At 41.1% G+C, this 16922-nt stretch overlaps 1 protein-coding gene across 1 annotated transcript in view; it reads left to right on the plus strand.

The window, feature by feature from the left end:
* Positions 1-562: 562 nt before the first annotated feature.
* The window catches only part of IL17REL (interleukin 17 receptor E like), a 57241-nt gene continuing 40881 nt past the window's right edge, over positions 563-16922 (plus strand). Inside the window, exon 1 of the mRNA XM_074169044.1 lies at positions 563-664. Coding sequence (XP_074025145.1) covers positions 563-664 — 102 coding nt within the window. The remainder of the gene's footprint in view (positions 665-16922) is intronic.

Genomic DNA, 16922 nt, shown 5'->3' on the forward strand with positions numbered 1-16922 from the left:
CAAGAGGCTTCTGTTGATACAATTAAATAATAAGTGAAGTAAGTTCAAGGCACAGATTTCTAGGGTTAAACAATCTGGTTTTCCTGCTGATGAAAAACAGAAACAGTCTTCCAAGAATACCCACCTCAGCAAAGCTGTTTTTATTCAATGCAATAGAAAACCAGGAAAATAAGAAGACATAAGAATGCATTTGGATTCCAGTGAACTTGCCTGGTTCACTCCAGAAACAAAATTCCCATTTATACATAGAATTTACAGAAAAGAAATTTGCTAAAACTGATCTAATGCTGACATGATGAAATCCAGAAGGAAAATGCTTTTACTGTGATAGTCAGAGATTCAGATTTCCCATTTTTCACTATGGAACATAAGAAATGAGTTGAACATGCTTTATATTTCACACAACTAGCAATTTTCTATCTTTGGAAAGTTTTAGAGGGAGGAGCTCAGAGGTGCTGTGGGAGGGACTAAAATTCATATTAAAGTTTTGGCATGAGAGGGAGAATTGTCAGAGTAGAAGGTTTCTTCTGAGGTTTTGCTTTTTTTTTTTTTTCAATTTAGGATGATAAGTATTCATGTTCAGATTCTTCTAATAATTCTTTTTTGGAATTCTGATTGTCAGATTATTCCCAGGATTGAAGAATGTGGACTTTCGTGTTCTCAGGTAATCTCTTACTTGTTTCTATTTGCTATTTATTAATATAGTAGTTGTATGCTGCCAAAATAATTGTAAGAAAAGCAAGAAAGCAAAAAAGGGGAAAATATTTCAGCTGTCCTGAACATTCACTTTGTATTCCTGTCATTCTGAATTAAGTGTCCAAAGTGACAAAGATGACTGTTAGGAAGGGTGTAAGAAAATGCATTTTACACTATTTCCAACTGCTGTTGTTAGTACCTTTTTTAATCTGTCTTTTGTATTTGAAAAAAGTGATTTAGTTCATATTCATTGCTTTTGAGAGTCAGTTTTTACAACTGCAGTGGTGCCAGAGAGATGGGGGAGGGAGGTACAGGAGGTTTCAGAAATTGCTAATTATGTTGGGAATATATGAAACACTGAATTTCCTGTGAATAAATGAATTAAGCTGGAGAAAGAGTAGAACCTGTTTTTCATTTTGTGGGATGAATGTACTGCAGTATTAAATTTAATGACTTATGTATGTGCGTAAAAGTGGAGTGTGAACCACACCATCTCATTAATAGCTTTCGATTTTGTATTTTTCCAAATATCCCCACAAAGGGGCAGTATAGAGATATTCTGCTTCTATTGGCATTCTGAAACTGTAAGAATACAGTAAATTGAAAGAAAAATTAAAAAAAAGGATAAAATAGTAGGGAATCTGACTTTTAGTCTTAGTAGAGGATGATAACTATGTACTTACTACAGAGAAGTGGAATTGATGGCGTGAAAGAATTTGACTCTGTGCAGACTTCTGATTGAAGATGCCAGTGTTTAGGACAGGCAATGAGACATACTAAAGATTGTCTAAATGTAATGGTATTGCACAGATATTAAGTTAGTACCTGTTACAGCAATTTATTCTATATTTTATATGTGTATCCTAGAAAATATCAGGAATAAAGATGCTTATAAAATACTAGATCGAGGGGCAAAACCCCACCCTCTATATTTAAGGTTGTTTAACATTCCTGCATTCAAATTCTGTAGTCTCTATCCACTTAGATAATGCTTTTAGAATAATAAAATATAGTCAAGAGAGATGAGATGAGTCATGAGATCTCTGGATGTGCCTGAGCATTTTTCAAGTTTTTTTATGTACTTTTGTTTATGAATGCAAGCACACGTGTATTAAATTATTAATGATCCTTTGTCTGCTGCAATGAGAGTTTAAAATAGAAATGATTTAGCATTCTAATTGATCCTTCTAAAGAGTATATGATTAAGCATGTAGAGAGCAATATCAACCTTTTTTGGTGGGATTCAGTGTAGGGGATAGGATTTCTTTCTGGGGACCTTAAAGGGCACCTTTCTCTGTCATATTTTAGGTATGTATGTAAGAAGGTCAATTTGCTAGATGCCTAAGATACAGATCCAACCCTGAGATTTGATAGGCTGGATCCCTTTTTTTGCCTTAAGAGTTTGTCTTACAGCTTTTCCAATATTGAAGGCTGGATAACTGAGAAAGGTGTATATTTTTAAATTTACAGGGAAATACATTGTTTCCAGTATAATGAAGTCAGTCAATCATTTGTGATGTTAGAGATAGGATTCAGTTCATGTTCTCTATGTAATGTTTCTGCTAGTTGTATTCAATAGAATCTTGAATGCATTAATGACTTTTTAAGACAAAAATGTTTTCTGACTGGGAACAATAATGATCTCAACAGGAAAAATTACTGCCAGCCTAGCGTTTTCAATCTAGTGCAAAGCATTTTAGCTACATTAACTTTAGAGTCTTATGACTTGCTTGTTAGAGAAAACTCCTTCTTCCTTTTCCTTTGGAAGTAACTTCAATTTCCCGACATAATGTACCAGAATTTGTGGCCTCAATCCTGTTCCTACCTGAATTACTTTAAAAGGGAACATTTTATCTTCTCCATAGTTTATAACTCAATGGTCTTTATAGGGGCACTAAGCAGGGGTTACAATTTGCCTTTGTCTATGTGCAATATATGTGTACTGCAACATATATGTATAGCGTATCAGACCACAAAGTGGAGAATCAATGCTGTTTTTTCTAGCAATTTGCTTAATGTGATAATGAGATACTGTAATTTTAAAACTATCAGAAGTTTCCTGTAGCTGCTATTGCTACAAGGGAGTTTTTTGGTTTGGTTTTTTTCTTTATGAATTTTTCTCATAAATTTGTATAGTGGATTGCTCTTCTGCAGAGTGAACCCTGAGGTTGTGTGGTTCTTCATAAAGCAATAGGGGAATGAATGCAGTTAATTTGTGTTTTTCTGCATTTTTCAAACTGTGTGTACTGTCAGAAGGTTTTAAGCAGGTTTTATAAGTTTTGAGTTTGACCATTTTAAGGTCGCTATGTCCCTTTAATATTTGTAATGAGTTTTCACCTCCTTGGGTCCACCTTATCAGAGTAAAGCATTGGTTGTACTTAAGAGGGAAATAGTGACGTAACTGTTTTGAGGTATGTGACTTAAAACCCCTTTTTACTGAACTGTTTAGATTTTGGATCTTACTAGAACTTTATGAATCATTCTTAGTTTACCATGAGTATTCAGCAAGACATCATTGCATTGCCTTGTATAAGGCAATATCCAGGTTTCGTTACTCTACCACAAACTGTACTTCTGTTCAGTACAGGAAAGACTGAGAGAACATTGGATGTTTATGCAAGTATTACATGAAAATTTGAACAGCGTGAAAATATACAGTTGTGGGCTGAGTGATGGCAAAGGAAAAGCCAAGCTTTTATTATGTGTTATGATTTATTTCTCCTTCCTTATTTTAATCGCTTGGCTTTAGAGCTCGCATGATATTCTGGTATTCAAAGGTTAAATACAATGGGCTTGGTCTCCATGCCTCACCCAATAGCAAACACAGTTATCAACTAAGTTTCACTGTAAAAGCATAGGGGAATCCCAGCCTGCAATGGAAACTGTGTTTGTGCCCTACTCATTTTACAATCCACATTGTTTGCAGGCTGTACACAAAGAAACAGGCATATGCCAAATTTGACTCAACAGCTGGTTAAGATCAAGAGCACTACATTAAAAAAAACTCTTCAGAAAACTATGAAATAGTATTTGTATTGTCTGCCGTTAAATGTAGTAACGTTTCCAAAGTCCATGGATAAAGAAGGAAACCCTAAATTGAACCTGGGATTTCCCTGCAATTATAAAGGTTATTGGCAGCAAATTCTTGATATAGCTGCTGCCTGTTCATGCTATTCATAGTTGAAGTATGTGTTGTTTCCTTAGTGGATATTTATGCCATGGATCAGTGCATTCTTGCTGAATACTACACAGTGCAAAATCAGTGATACAATACAGCCCTTAGGCCACTATGTCAGCTGACATAAATTGGCATTCTTTCTTCATTATTTAGGTAAGCAATTCGTATTTTAAAAGTGATCCCAAGCCTCTAAAAAACGGACATGATAATCTAGGTGACATAGGTCAGTTGTTCTCTAAAATCTGTGAAAAACTAATTTTTGACATGGAAAATGTCTAAAGAGACTGATCAGAGACGTGGCTTCCTCAGAATGAGTGAGAGAGAGGTACAGTGTGAAGTCTCAGCGCAGGATATGATTCACCACAAGCGTTTTTTTATATGTATCAATATACCTGGTGACTGGAGGAGATGCATAAAAATATAAAACATATCCTCAGCTAATATTTGCTGAGATGCGCTGCAATCCATGAGAGCATGCCCTTGATAGAAAGCCTGGGTTTTGCATCCCTGCCTGTCATTGACTCACTTGTGTGGCCCTATTCAAGTAATTTCCTTTCTCCAGTTTTCACAAGTACAAAATAGTGCTGACCTTCCTGTGTGATGTCTTAATTATGTTTTTTTAATTAAGTGTTTTGAATACTATAATTAAGTGTTAAGTACTCATTAGTCAAAGCAGTCATACTTCAGGGGCTCAATCATGTTGAGTCACTGTATTTGAGTGATATTAACCCATTTGCTTAGATATCTCTGCTTCCCTTCCCTGCTGGGGGTCAGGAGAGCTACAGTTTAGCAAGTTTATGTGACTTATCTCTTGGACTCTATTTTACATTTACTCTTAGGGTCAAAAATAGCTTGGCAATGACATGAGACACCTTCCATGTTTCTTGCTGTGTCCTATGTCACTAGTTGGTTGCCATCCCATTTCCTCACCCCCTGAGAAGAAAACCACCAGTGACAGGTACAAGCAGGGACTTACAAAACTCTCCAGTGCTCCTCATTATTAGAGCACCTACCACCACTTCTTTCAGGAGAAGGCGAGATGGAGAAAGCTCTGCAATTCAGAATTTGCAAAAAGAGCAATGGTAGAATCATAGAATGGTTAGAGCTGGAAGGAACCTTAAAGATCATCGAGTTCCAACCCCCCTGCCATGGGCAGGGACACCTCCACTAGAGCAGGTTGCTCAAAGCCCCATCCAGCCTGGCCTTAAATGCTTCCAGGGATGGGGCATCCACAACTTCTCTGGGCAACCTGTTCCAGTGCCTCACCACCCTCACAGTAAAGAATTTCATTCTGGTATCTAATCTAAATCTCGCCTCTTCCAATTTAAAACCATTACCCCTTGTCCTGTCACTACATCTCCTGACCAAGAGTCCCTCTCCAGCTCTCCTGTAGGCTCCCTTCAGATATTGGAAGGCTGCTATGAGGTCTCCCCGGAGCCTTCTCTTCTCCAGGCTGAACCCCAGCTCTCTCAGCCTGTCTTCATAGGGGAGGTGCTCCGTCCCTCTGATCATCTTTTGAAGTTCTATGTGTTGCGTTACCCTCATTCCCACAAAAGATCCCTAGGTTTTATGTATCAACTCTGGCAGAGATGTTTTCATAGCAGTTTTGATGCTCTCAGGAAAATACTTTTTCTTGTAAAACTTTGTGTCTGATTTTGTTAACATTTATTGGCTGTTTTTTGGAAACCAGGAAATTACTTGCCATCTTAAAAACACAAAACAGAAAATATGCCTGTAGTAGTAGTGTGCTGCTGAGGAAGTTCCAGACCAGCTGTGAACTACTTGGCTAGGAATGATTGCAGAACTGGTAAATTCATGTACACTCAGATGCCAGCACATAACAGCCCTGACCCTGCCTTCACAATTGTAGGAAATTTCTGAGGTCATGAATAAGCTGGAAAGTCACAGTAACTCATGATGCTGAGCACTGGAATAGATTGCCTGCAGAGCTTATAGAGCTCTCCACACATGCTAAGCAAATATCTCTCAGATATGTCTCAGACAAAGGTCATTCTTCCTAAGGCAGAAATGTAGAGTAGATGGCATCTTGAGTTCTTTTCTAACCCTAATATCTCTGCTTTCATTCATCATTTTCTCTTTTGTGGGATCTAAACATGGTCTTTCAAGTCATATTTAACTTATTTCTTTGGAACAGTAACAGAGCCAAAGGCCTGCCTTGCTGTATTGCATATCCTGCCCTTTCAGCACGCAAAATACGGGACTCACCTTGAAAACTGTATGAGACATACAATCTCATTCAGGAAGTATCTATGCAAAAATTAAGAGAGTTTTAGTTTCAGTTTGCAAATTATCTGTGGCTCTTTCTCTTGAAAGAAAATGTTTCAACTTAGTTGCTTTGAATATGTGTGATAAATTTCAATCATTTCTGGAAAACTGTCTGGGAGTTGCCTGTACTTGCCTACATATTTTCAGAAAGTATGAATCATATAAACAACATTGTACAGTACTAGATGTGCATTCATTGTCTTTTCTTGGAAAAACTTTGAGGAAATAGAGTTTATTGCAGTGAATACATTGCAGTGTCTCCAGTTTTGCTTTTCCCTTTCATCCCTACATATGCAAACTTCCTTGATCTTTTTCCCACTTCCTCATTTCCCTAACCTGCTGTTCGTCCTTCCATGACTGCAACGACAGTTTCCTCCATTATCTTTCAAATTTTAATATCTTTAAATTTTTCCCTATTTGTGGGGGTTTTTTTTGTAAATTTAATTTATTTTTGCATTTCTCATCATAGTGTCATGCTTCATGCTTAGTTTTGGTCAGTAGTATGTGTTCTTTTAATTTTTCCCCCTCATTTTCAATATATTATATTTATATATGATAGAATAATTTCTAGAGCATGGTTATAACTCTGTTACCATTCAGTCTGCCTTTGTAGCTTATTTTCTCTTGCACTTAGGGAGGAAAAAACACATACACTTTTTAGGCGAATGTGTGGCAGAGGTGGTTTTCAGTGAGTAAGGGCTATCATTAAATATGAGACATAGGATGAAGCAACATATGAAGGTACCGAATGCTGATGGGTTTATTAAGCTGAGGCCATGCCCAGGAGTTATTGCTGCCCCTGGGACAACAGCGTGATCAGGAGAGTGAGGTGAAACAATGCTGCTGTTGTAAAGTTGTTAGAATCCTGCATCTTTGGAAGCCCTTTTTTTTTTTTTTTTTGGACCTCTGCCTCCTTTAATTGGACTGTGCTAACTTTAGCAACTACAGTACGTGGAAGATACACAAGATAAAGCCAAACTATATGATTATTCCATACCTTGGTGTTTTTTTCCATTTTTTCCCTCCCTAAAACCCCTACAAAATTATGTGTTAACAGTAAAAAGAGAAATAGACTATGTAATGACTTTTTGAGTAATTATTTTTTATTTTGTATTTTACATGATCTATTCTTCCTTAGCATTTCCAAATTTATTCATAACTAGCTTCTGTATCAGTTATCTCAGACTGGAAATGTTTCAGCTGGAATTCATAGATATTTTCAGTAGAGCTTTTGTAGATGGCAAATTTTGAATTGTTTTTGATTTTTTTATGTACTTATACTGCTAGGTCTTTCAGGGAAAGGTGTTTTTGGCTTTTGTTGGTCTTGATAGGAGAGGAAAGGCCTGTATGCAGGGATTCTGGTATAAAATTCCTCATGTAGGATTCAGACTTTCAGATGCCATAATAATACAAATATGAATAGTTAGGAAATAATCCTCTCTCCAAAATTTTCATGTATACAGCTGCAAAACAAAGTTTATCACCTACATGTGCTAAGAAGATTTGCCTCATTTTTCTGTGGCTGGAGTGTTTCTGTAACACAATTGGAGCTAGTCAGGGATCTTTTAGCATTAAGTCCTTAATGGAAGCAGTTCCTTAACTGATACTGTGGCACCAGGAAGGAATGCAGTGGCCTCTCAGGGTTGCCATCCAAGACTACCACTGCTTCTCGCATGGCCTGAGGGATCATTTGTATGGCCTTACATCCTTACACAACAACATAACAAGCTAAGGCTAGAATAAAACCAAAGTCAACATTTTAAAATATTTCTCAGCAGGAAGAGCTACAGTCAGGGGTAGTTCCAAGTTTATTCAGATGCGAGTTTTTTTCTGTTTAAGGAGAAGAGAGAGAAACACCGGAAACGTGCTCCTGTATTTCTCTCTGTGACTTTGAAGGGTGTCCTCCAAAGTCTTGAAACTTTTATAGTAAATTATTGCCAAGTGCACTTTGTTGTTCTGAATTTTAGTATGACTTTGTGATCCACGCTGGCAGGGTTGGGATTAGCACGTACGTTTTTGGTTTTAAGGCCCTCCGCCTCCAACATCTCAGGATAGTATCTGTGCAACATTCACCCGTTCTATGACCCTGCTCCTTTCCTATTGTTCCAGGATATTAAATACAGATTAAATGGAGATCATGAGAAAGCATTAGCGTCTTGACAGGGCAGTGTGAGAAACGGGCATGCTCAGCATTGTGCTGCCTCAAGTTAGGCAAAAGGGAAAAAGTTAAGCACCGGGTTAGTCTGAACTCCATTCTCTGGAGCCCAGGCACCTGAGTTATGAGCCAGAGTTTGATGTTCTCTCTTCAGAGTAGCTGCTGAGAGCCACTTTTCCAAAGTTTCAGTTTCTGGGTGTTTTTCTGATGACTGCCTAAAATAAAATGTAAGTGGTCTTTGAAGTAGGATACAGATCTTCCATTTGAATGTTGAAAGCGCTCAAGTTTAAAAATTACACCGCAACTTGCCTGTCCTTCTCTCAAATCATCGTTCTTTCATTTCCTCTTTACACTGTATCACTGCTTTGACAGGAGGCCTGGGAAGCCCTCTCATTTACTGGGCAGTGTGGCAAAGAAACAACTTAGGGTTAGAACTGCTTCAGGTTAAGGAGGATGTTGAACCTGGCTGTCCCTTCAGGTAAGGACTTGAAAGCTAGAGTATAAAAGCTGGAACATGCCCATATTCTCCTTTCCTCTTCTAATATTTCCGGTTTGAAAGAAGCGAGGCTTGAGCTTTGTTAGTTTGACCTCTGTTATTATTAGATCTCCTTCAGCCACCTGCTATGCTGGGGGAGATGGGTGTCTCACAAGTGGGTGTATGCTGTCCCAAAGAGCTTTGTTCTGGTCATGAATGAGACACCAAACTACATGCATCCAGGGAGCTTTCAGATTAGAAAGGTAGATGCCTAATAAGTTTAGGTGCCTTTAGTGTTAGGTAGCAATTAATAGGGTATTATGGATCATGATGTTCAGCTGAGATTACCACAGTTTGCTTAAATCATGTTTCAGGTGCCTAAATCCTCTTTTAGATTTGGCTGACTTAAATCTTGTTTTGCAAATGACTGCAAACTTTGGCTTCATTTCCCTGCCAGTAGTAATGCAAAATCCGCACATAGAAATTGTCTTACTTGGAAATGATGTGACGCTTTTCTCATGGATAAAGCTAAAGCTTGTGTAGGCAAAAAGTTTTTCCACACTTGGATCTGATTCAAAGTTCATTCAAATCAGTGGAAAGAGTTTCACTCAAGCATAGTCCCCCACAATTTGTGCATGGGAGCAGGATGGCATGTGAAGGAGCTTTGAAATAGATTTGAAGCAGGAAAGGGATAAAAGCAGGCTCGCTAGAGATAAGCCTGGGGGTAGCGCGAAAATGTTTGAGGGGCAGTGTGCTAGCAAGTTCCTTGGGTCTGCCATCTCAGTGGAGGTAGAGGATGAAGATCCATACAGCAGCAAAGATGCAAGGGTTATTGGTGTGTTAGAAACCACGGAAGTGCCTGAGAATGCTCACATAGGAAGTAGGGCTTCTTCCTTTAAAAAGGTGGTGGGATCACTAGCCCAACTGAAGTGCATCTACACCAATGCAGGCAGCATGGGCAACAAACAGGAAGAGCTAGAAGCCATTGTGCAGTGGGAAAAATATGACATAGTTGCAATCACAGAAACATGGTGGGATGACTTGCACAACTGGAATGCTGCAATGGATGGCTATAAACTCTTCAGAAGGGATAGGCCAGGAAGGAGAGGTGGTGGGGTAGCCCTGTATGTTAGGGAGTATTTTGATTGTCTAGGCCTTAATGATGGTGCAGGACCCGGAACTTGGCCTTATTGAACTTCATACAATTGGCCTCGGCCCATTGATCCAGCCTGTCCTTCTGTAGAGCCTTCCTACTCTCAAGCAGATCAATGCTCCTGCCCAACTTAGTGTTGTCTGCAAACTTACTGAGGGTGGACTCGATCCCCTCGTCCAGATTATTGATAAAGATATTAAACAGAACTGGCCCAAATTCTGAGCCCTGGGGAACACCGCTTGTGAATGGCCACCAATTGGATTTAACTCCATTCACCTCCACTCTCTGGGCCCAGCCCTCCAGCCAGTTTTTCACCCAGTGAAGAGTACGTCCATCCAAGCCACGGGCAGCCAGTTTCTCCAGCAGAATCCTGTGGGGACCTGTGTCAAAGGCTTTACTAAAGTCTAGGTAGATAACATCCACAGCCTTTCCGTCATCCACTAAGCAGGTCACTCTTGTAGAAGGAGATCAGGTTAGTTTCATGAACAGCCTCCTGACCCAGCCCTCTAACACCAGTATCCCCGGCCAGAACACAGCCTCTGTCACACTTAGGTCAGAACAACCCCATGCAGCGCTACAGGCTTGGGGAAGAGTGGCTGAACACCTGCCCGTCAGAAAAGGCCCTGGGGGTGTTGGTTGACAGCTGGTTGAATATGAGCCAGCAGTGTGCCCAGGTGGCCAAGAAGGCCAACAGCATCCTGGGCTGTATCAGAAATAGTGTGGCCAGCAGGACTAGTGAAGTGATCATCCCTTGGCACTGGTGAGGTCCCACCTTGAGTACTGTGTTCAGTTCTGGGCCGTTCACTTCCAAGAAAGACATTGAGCTACTAGAGCGTGTCCAGAGAAGGGCAATGAAGCTGGTGAAGGATCTAGAGCACAAATGTTATGCTGAGTGGCTGAGGCAACTGGGGCTGTTTAGCCTGGGGAAGACGAAGCTGAGGGGAGACCTTATCGCTCTCTACAACTACCTGAAAGGAGGTTGTAGTGAGATGGGGGTTGGTCTGTTTTCCCAAGTAACAAGCGATAGGATGAGAGGAAATGGCCTCAAGCTGTGTCAGGGAAGGTTTAGGATGGATACTATGAAAATTTTTTTCACTGAAAGGGTTATCAAGCATTGGAACAGGCTACCCAGGGAAGTGATTGAGTCACCATCCCTGGGGATATTTAAAAGAAGGGTAGATGTGGTGCTGAGGGACATGGTTTAGTGGTGGACTTGGCAGTGTTAAGTTTACAGTTGGACTCAATGATCTTAAAGGTCCTTTCCAACCTAAATAATTCTATGATTCTATCATTTATAAAGGTCACAATGTACAGCAGAGCACAGTTCTGCTTCTGTGACTGATTCTAAACATAAGCAAAATGAGTAGTTTCCTACAGCAAAATGGTGAGGGCATCACTGTGTATGCTAGAGCACTGGAAACCAGGCCTGCAATATACTCCCTCTTTTGCTGAGCAATAGCATTAGGATGTATGAGAAGATAGTAACTGGAATAGAAAAAGATCCTGAAGCCGAAAGAAGTATTTCCAAAAGAAATAACCACTGCCTTCAGGAGCGGCAGGAGAGCAATTCTGTCCTGGAGGGTCTCTTCTTATAATATTAACTTCAATTCTTGCTTTTCCAGTCATCTCTGAGGCTGCAAGTCTCGGTACTGTCAGTGCTGCTGAGGGATCTTGACTAAGTTTTTCTTGTAGTCTCTTCTGTGCTGCTGAGATCATTATACCATCCTAACCTCAAAGCAGGGGATATCCATGGTTGTCTGGAGAGCTTGTGGAATCTGTGTCCTCCAGCTTTTCAATACATAGTCAAAGTCATGGCTGACTTGAAGTGGTGTTGATGTCAATACTGCTTCTAGCAAGAGGCTGGATTTGGTGACCTCCAGAGATCCCTTCCACCCTAAATGTCTTTGATTCCATTTTATCATCCTCTGTGTGAGATCTCCAATCATTCATTTAAATAACCGTTAATGCTGTATTAGAATGTCCCTGTCTCATTGTTAGACTAGAAGTGCTGATTTGGTAGATTAGTTGTCCTTTCAAGTAACTGAGTGGTCTGAAATTTTTGACACCCTGTGTATGGGATGGTGCTGATTTATACCAGCTGAGGGTATGGCATTCGAAGTGCCTTTTAATTTTACTTTGCCTATTGTATGCAGTTCTGTTTTGTTAACAACTTGTATTAATATTTTAGGAAACACGACGTCAAAATGATTGACAATTTTTTTTTTGTTTTATTTTATTTTTTGGTTTTAATTTCTAAAAAAAAGAAGCTAGAGCATACTGTTGCTTCAAGCAAATTCTGCTTCTAGTCCTGGAGTTGAAGCATACAATAGAACAGGCAGCTTTTATTTCAGACTGTCACAGCTCCCTTTGGTCCAATAAATTTAAAAGCAAGTGGTTTTTGTGTAGGCCCTTTTTGTATCACAGCATTATTTTTACATACAAATCACTTGGAAAAAAAAATACAAGAGGGGAAATATTCTTCCCAGTTGTGAGATCTCAAAGTGATATTGTTTTGACTGGGCATTCACTTATAGGATAAATGCATGTCACTGCAAAGAGTTCCCAGAAATGTAATTACTCTGTGCCAACTCTTTCTCTTGTTCTGCTCTGTAAAAGGGGTACAGCCATGCAGCCACAGTACTGGTCAGAAGATGTTATATGCCATGTGCAGTCCAGCTGAAATATGGGAGAGTCCAGCTAAAATATAGGAACAGGATTCCTCTGCATCTTCTCTTATAAGAGCAAAGTTCAGCTTGCTCAGAGCTCAGCTGGGAGGGATTCTGTGGGAAGCTGCCACAGAGGATAAAGGAGCTAGTGAGTGCTGGCAGTTTTTCTGGAAGCACAAAACCAGTTCATCCCCCTAAAAGGTAAGGGAAGTAGGCAGACCAAGAGACCCCCTTGGCTTAACTGTGAGCTTCTGAGTCTGCTCAAAACCGAAAGAGAAGTGTACCAGAGGTGGAAAAGTGGAAGAAAACCCATTGAGAACAAGGGTACTTCCAGGGCATGCAGAGATGCAGTTAGAAAAACAAAAGCTCAGCTTGACTTGAAATTGGCCAGAGATATCAAAAACTGTAAGAAAGGGTTCTTCTGATACACAAACAACAACAAGCAGAACCAGAAAGAAAATATTGGCCCGCTCTTAAACAGGTGATGTGAATTAGTCACCAACAATGCTGAAAAGGCAGAGGTTCTCAACACTTTCTTCACCTCTGTTCTTACCAGCACTGTTGGGGCCCAGGTCTTGGGAACAAAAATCCAGGTTGATGCAAACACAGACTCACTGCCAGTGAAGGCAGAGATGATATGTGAACGTTGGAGGAGTTTGACCCCTACAAATTGATGGGCCCTGACATTATCCACCTGAGGGTGTTCAGAGAGCTAGCTGACATTGTTGCGAGGCCACTCTCCATAATCTTTGAGAAGTCATGGAGATCGGGTCCTGGAAGACTGGAATAAGGCTAATGTCATGCCCATCTACAAGAAGGGCTTAAAGGAGGATCTAGGAAATTTTAGGCACATCAGTCTTGCTTCAGTCCCTGGGAAGGTTATGGAACAAATTGTCCTGGGGAGTGTCACAAGTCAAATGAAGCACGTGGTTGGGAAAAGCCAACACGGATTCATCAAGGGCAAGTTGTGCTTGACAAACCTGATTGCCTTCTATGATAGAGTAACCTGCTCAGTTATCATGTGGGGCGAGCAGTGGACATTCTCTACTTGGATTTCTCCAAGGCTTTTCACATGGTTACCACAGCCTTCTCCTAGAGAAACTGATGTGTTATGGTCTAGACAAGTGGTCTGTGTAGTGGGTGGGAACTGGCTGACAGGCCCTACCTAGAGGGTGTTGGTAAATAGCTCCTTTTCAAACTGGCAACAAGTGGGGTCCCCCAGGGATTGATATTGGGCCAAACACTGTTAATTATCTTCATAAGTGATCTGGATGATGGGATCAAGTGTACCCTGATGAATTTTGCTGATGACACCAAAGCGAGTGGGAAAGTGGACACTTTGGAAGGGAGAGCCACCCTGCAGGAAGATGTGGATAGGCTGGAAGAGTGGGATAACAAGAACCTTATGAAGCAACAAGGACAAGTGTAAGGTCTTGCACCTGGGAAAACGTAACCCAGGAATGCAGCACAGGCTGGGATCTACCTGTCTGGGGAACAGCTCTGTGGAAAAGGACCTGGGGGTCCTGGTGGACAACAAGCTCAATATGAGTGAACAATGTACTGCTGCAACAAAGCAAGCCAACAGGATGCTCGGCTGCACCAACAAGGGCATCGCCAGCAGAGACAAAGAAGTCATTATCCCACTCTCCTCAGCGCTTGTCAGGCCACACCTGGAATACTGTGTTCAGTTTTGGTCCCCACTATGCAAAAAAGATGTGGACAGGCTGGAGAGGGTCCAGAGAAGGGCCACCAAGATGAATAAAGGACTGGGAAGCCTCCTATACAAGGAAAGGCTGAGAGAACTGGGTTTGTTCAGCTTTGAGAAAAGAAGGGTTAGGGAAGACCTTATCACCATGTTCCAGTATTTAAAGGGTGGCTACAGAGAAAATGGAGGCTCCCTTTTTACAAGGAGTCACGTGGAAAAGATGAGGGGTAATGGGCACAAGTTACTCCTGGGGATATTCCGATTGGACATGAGGAAAATTTTTCACAATGAGAACAATCAGCCACTGGAATAATCTCTCCAGGGAAGTGGATTCCCCATCACTGGACACTTTTAAGATTCAGCTTTACAGGGTGCTGGGCCTTCTTGGCTTTTGCCAAGATAGGTTGGACCAGATGATCCTTAAGGTCCCTTCCAACCTGGTATTCTGTGATTGAATCCAGTGCAGGGGGAAGTACATACTGATTTGAAGACAGAAATGTGTTTTATCTGAACAGTAGCAGTAAACAGAAGGACAAAAATCTACAGGGCTTGAGGGTCTTGTGTTAGTCGTGTTCCTGTATTACTGAAGTACTACTAGACTGTAATGGAAGTGTTGGCCTCACAGCAAACAGCAGGTTGTGGAGGACAGGGTCCATACATTTATATATACATGTGAAATGGCAAATGTTGCAGGAAACAAAAATTGCTAAAAAGCCATGCTTTAGACCACTGTGAAGCCTTACTGAAGATTGTCCAGTAATCTTCAATAAACCAAATAATCTCTTCCCTGTTCATTGTCAGTTCACTGCTTAGTTGAGAGCAAATCAACATAGTGTTGTCGCAGGCAGACCTTACCTGGTTCTGTTGGACGCAAGCCAGCTCTCATCTGCCGCGATGGAGAGACGGGACGCAGCTTGATGCAAGCAAGATGTCGATTTTATTATAATTCTTTACATACATTTATACTAGTCCTAAGGTAGCGTGTTCTAAGCTAATTGGTTCACATTCCACATTAGGCACTCACAGATTGGCTAATGCTGATGCTAATGCAAAAAGTACTTTTCTAAACACCTATAAATCTGTCTTGAGCAAGGACAACAGGATAATTGTTTTACAGCCTCACCAGCTGTCCCTGTAGGATGTCAGTACTCCCTATTCTGAAAGTTTTTATCTTATCTTTCCCAGGGCCTGTGGCCCACAAGTTCCAGCACATTTTCTTTTATCAACTGAGCAGTGCTGGGGGTTTTGCTGAGACCAGCCGAATCCTGTCTCACATCTCCCCCTTCTTGTTGCACAGTAAGAACTCTTTTTATGGAGCGTGCTATCAATCCTTGTAAGCATTGCAACAAACACGGCAAAAAAGTAACAAGAAAACAAAGACAGCCAAAGCATACATAATCATTTTCACAAGACTCCTTAACCACCCTGACAATCCCCATCCTTCAAAAAGTTTATCTAACCAATCCCAACTGTCGCTTTGTCGAAGCTTAGAGACCCCAGCTTTGAGCTGCTGGATGACTGTGGTAGGGATTCACGGAAGGGTCGTACATTCTTTGCCGGGATCCATCGGGGGCCTTTCTCTGTGGAGACACAAGCATAGCCTCTGCCCCATGTGATAAGGGGATACGGTCCCATGATCTTACCTGTTTCCGGATCACGAACCAACACGGGGGCTTTGACTCGCACCTCAAGTGAAGCATTCGTGTTAAAATGTCGGACTATCGGAGGGTTCCTATCTAACAAAGAGCAATTCAAAAAGTTAAAAACATACAAAGCTTTCTGCAGACGTTCCTCAGGAGTAGCAGTTCCTACTCCCCCTTTTTGTTGTTGTAACAAACGCTTCAAAGATTGGTGAGAGCGTTCAATTAGAGATTGACCTGTAGGGGAATAAGGAATACCAGTAATGTGAGTCACACCCCAGGAGTCAAGAAATGCTTTTGTTGCCGTAGAGACATAAGCAGGACCGTTGTCCGTCTTTATTTGTGAAGGTATACCTAAAGTAGCAAAAGCGCGCATCAAGTGTTTGCGGACATCACGTGCCTTCTCTCCTGTGTGGCAAGAAGCAAATAAAGCACCTGAAAAGGTGTCAATGGAGGAATGGACATATTTCAATTTACCAAACTCTGGATAATGCGTAACATCTGTTTGCCATAGCTGTAGACTCTGCAGTCCTCTGGGATTAACTCCTCCTGCGACTGACGGGAAAGAATGCCTTTGGCAGTCAGGACATACAGCAATAATGTTAGATGCTTGTTGGGAGGTAAGCCCAAACTGCCTTTTGAGACCTCCAGCATTCTGGTGAAAAAAGGAATGGCTGAGTTTAGCCTGTGCCACGCGATCCGGCAACACCTGTACTGGTAATGTCAGCAAATCGGCTCGTCGATTCCCTTCTGCAATAAAACCAGGTAGAGAAGTGTGTGATCTGACATGCATAACAAAATAGGGGTGAGGGCGAGAGTCCAAGAGAAAGATAAGTTCTTGTAATAAAGCAAATAGGTCAGAATGTGGGACGTTGCGTAACACAGATGCTTCAGCTCGCTCAACAATCCCCGCAACATAGGCTGAATCAGTGATGAGATTAAGCGGTGTGGACCACCTCCGAAAAACT

The sequence above is a fragment of the Numenius arquata genome, chromosome 2 (assembly GCF_964106895.1).
Source record: "Numenius arquata chromosome 2, bNumArq3.hap1.1, whole genome shotgun sequence".
Lineage (NCBI taxonomy): Eukaryota > Metazoa > Chordata > Aves > Charadriiformes > Scolopacidae > Numenius > Numenius arquata.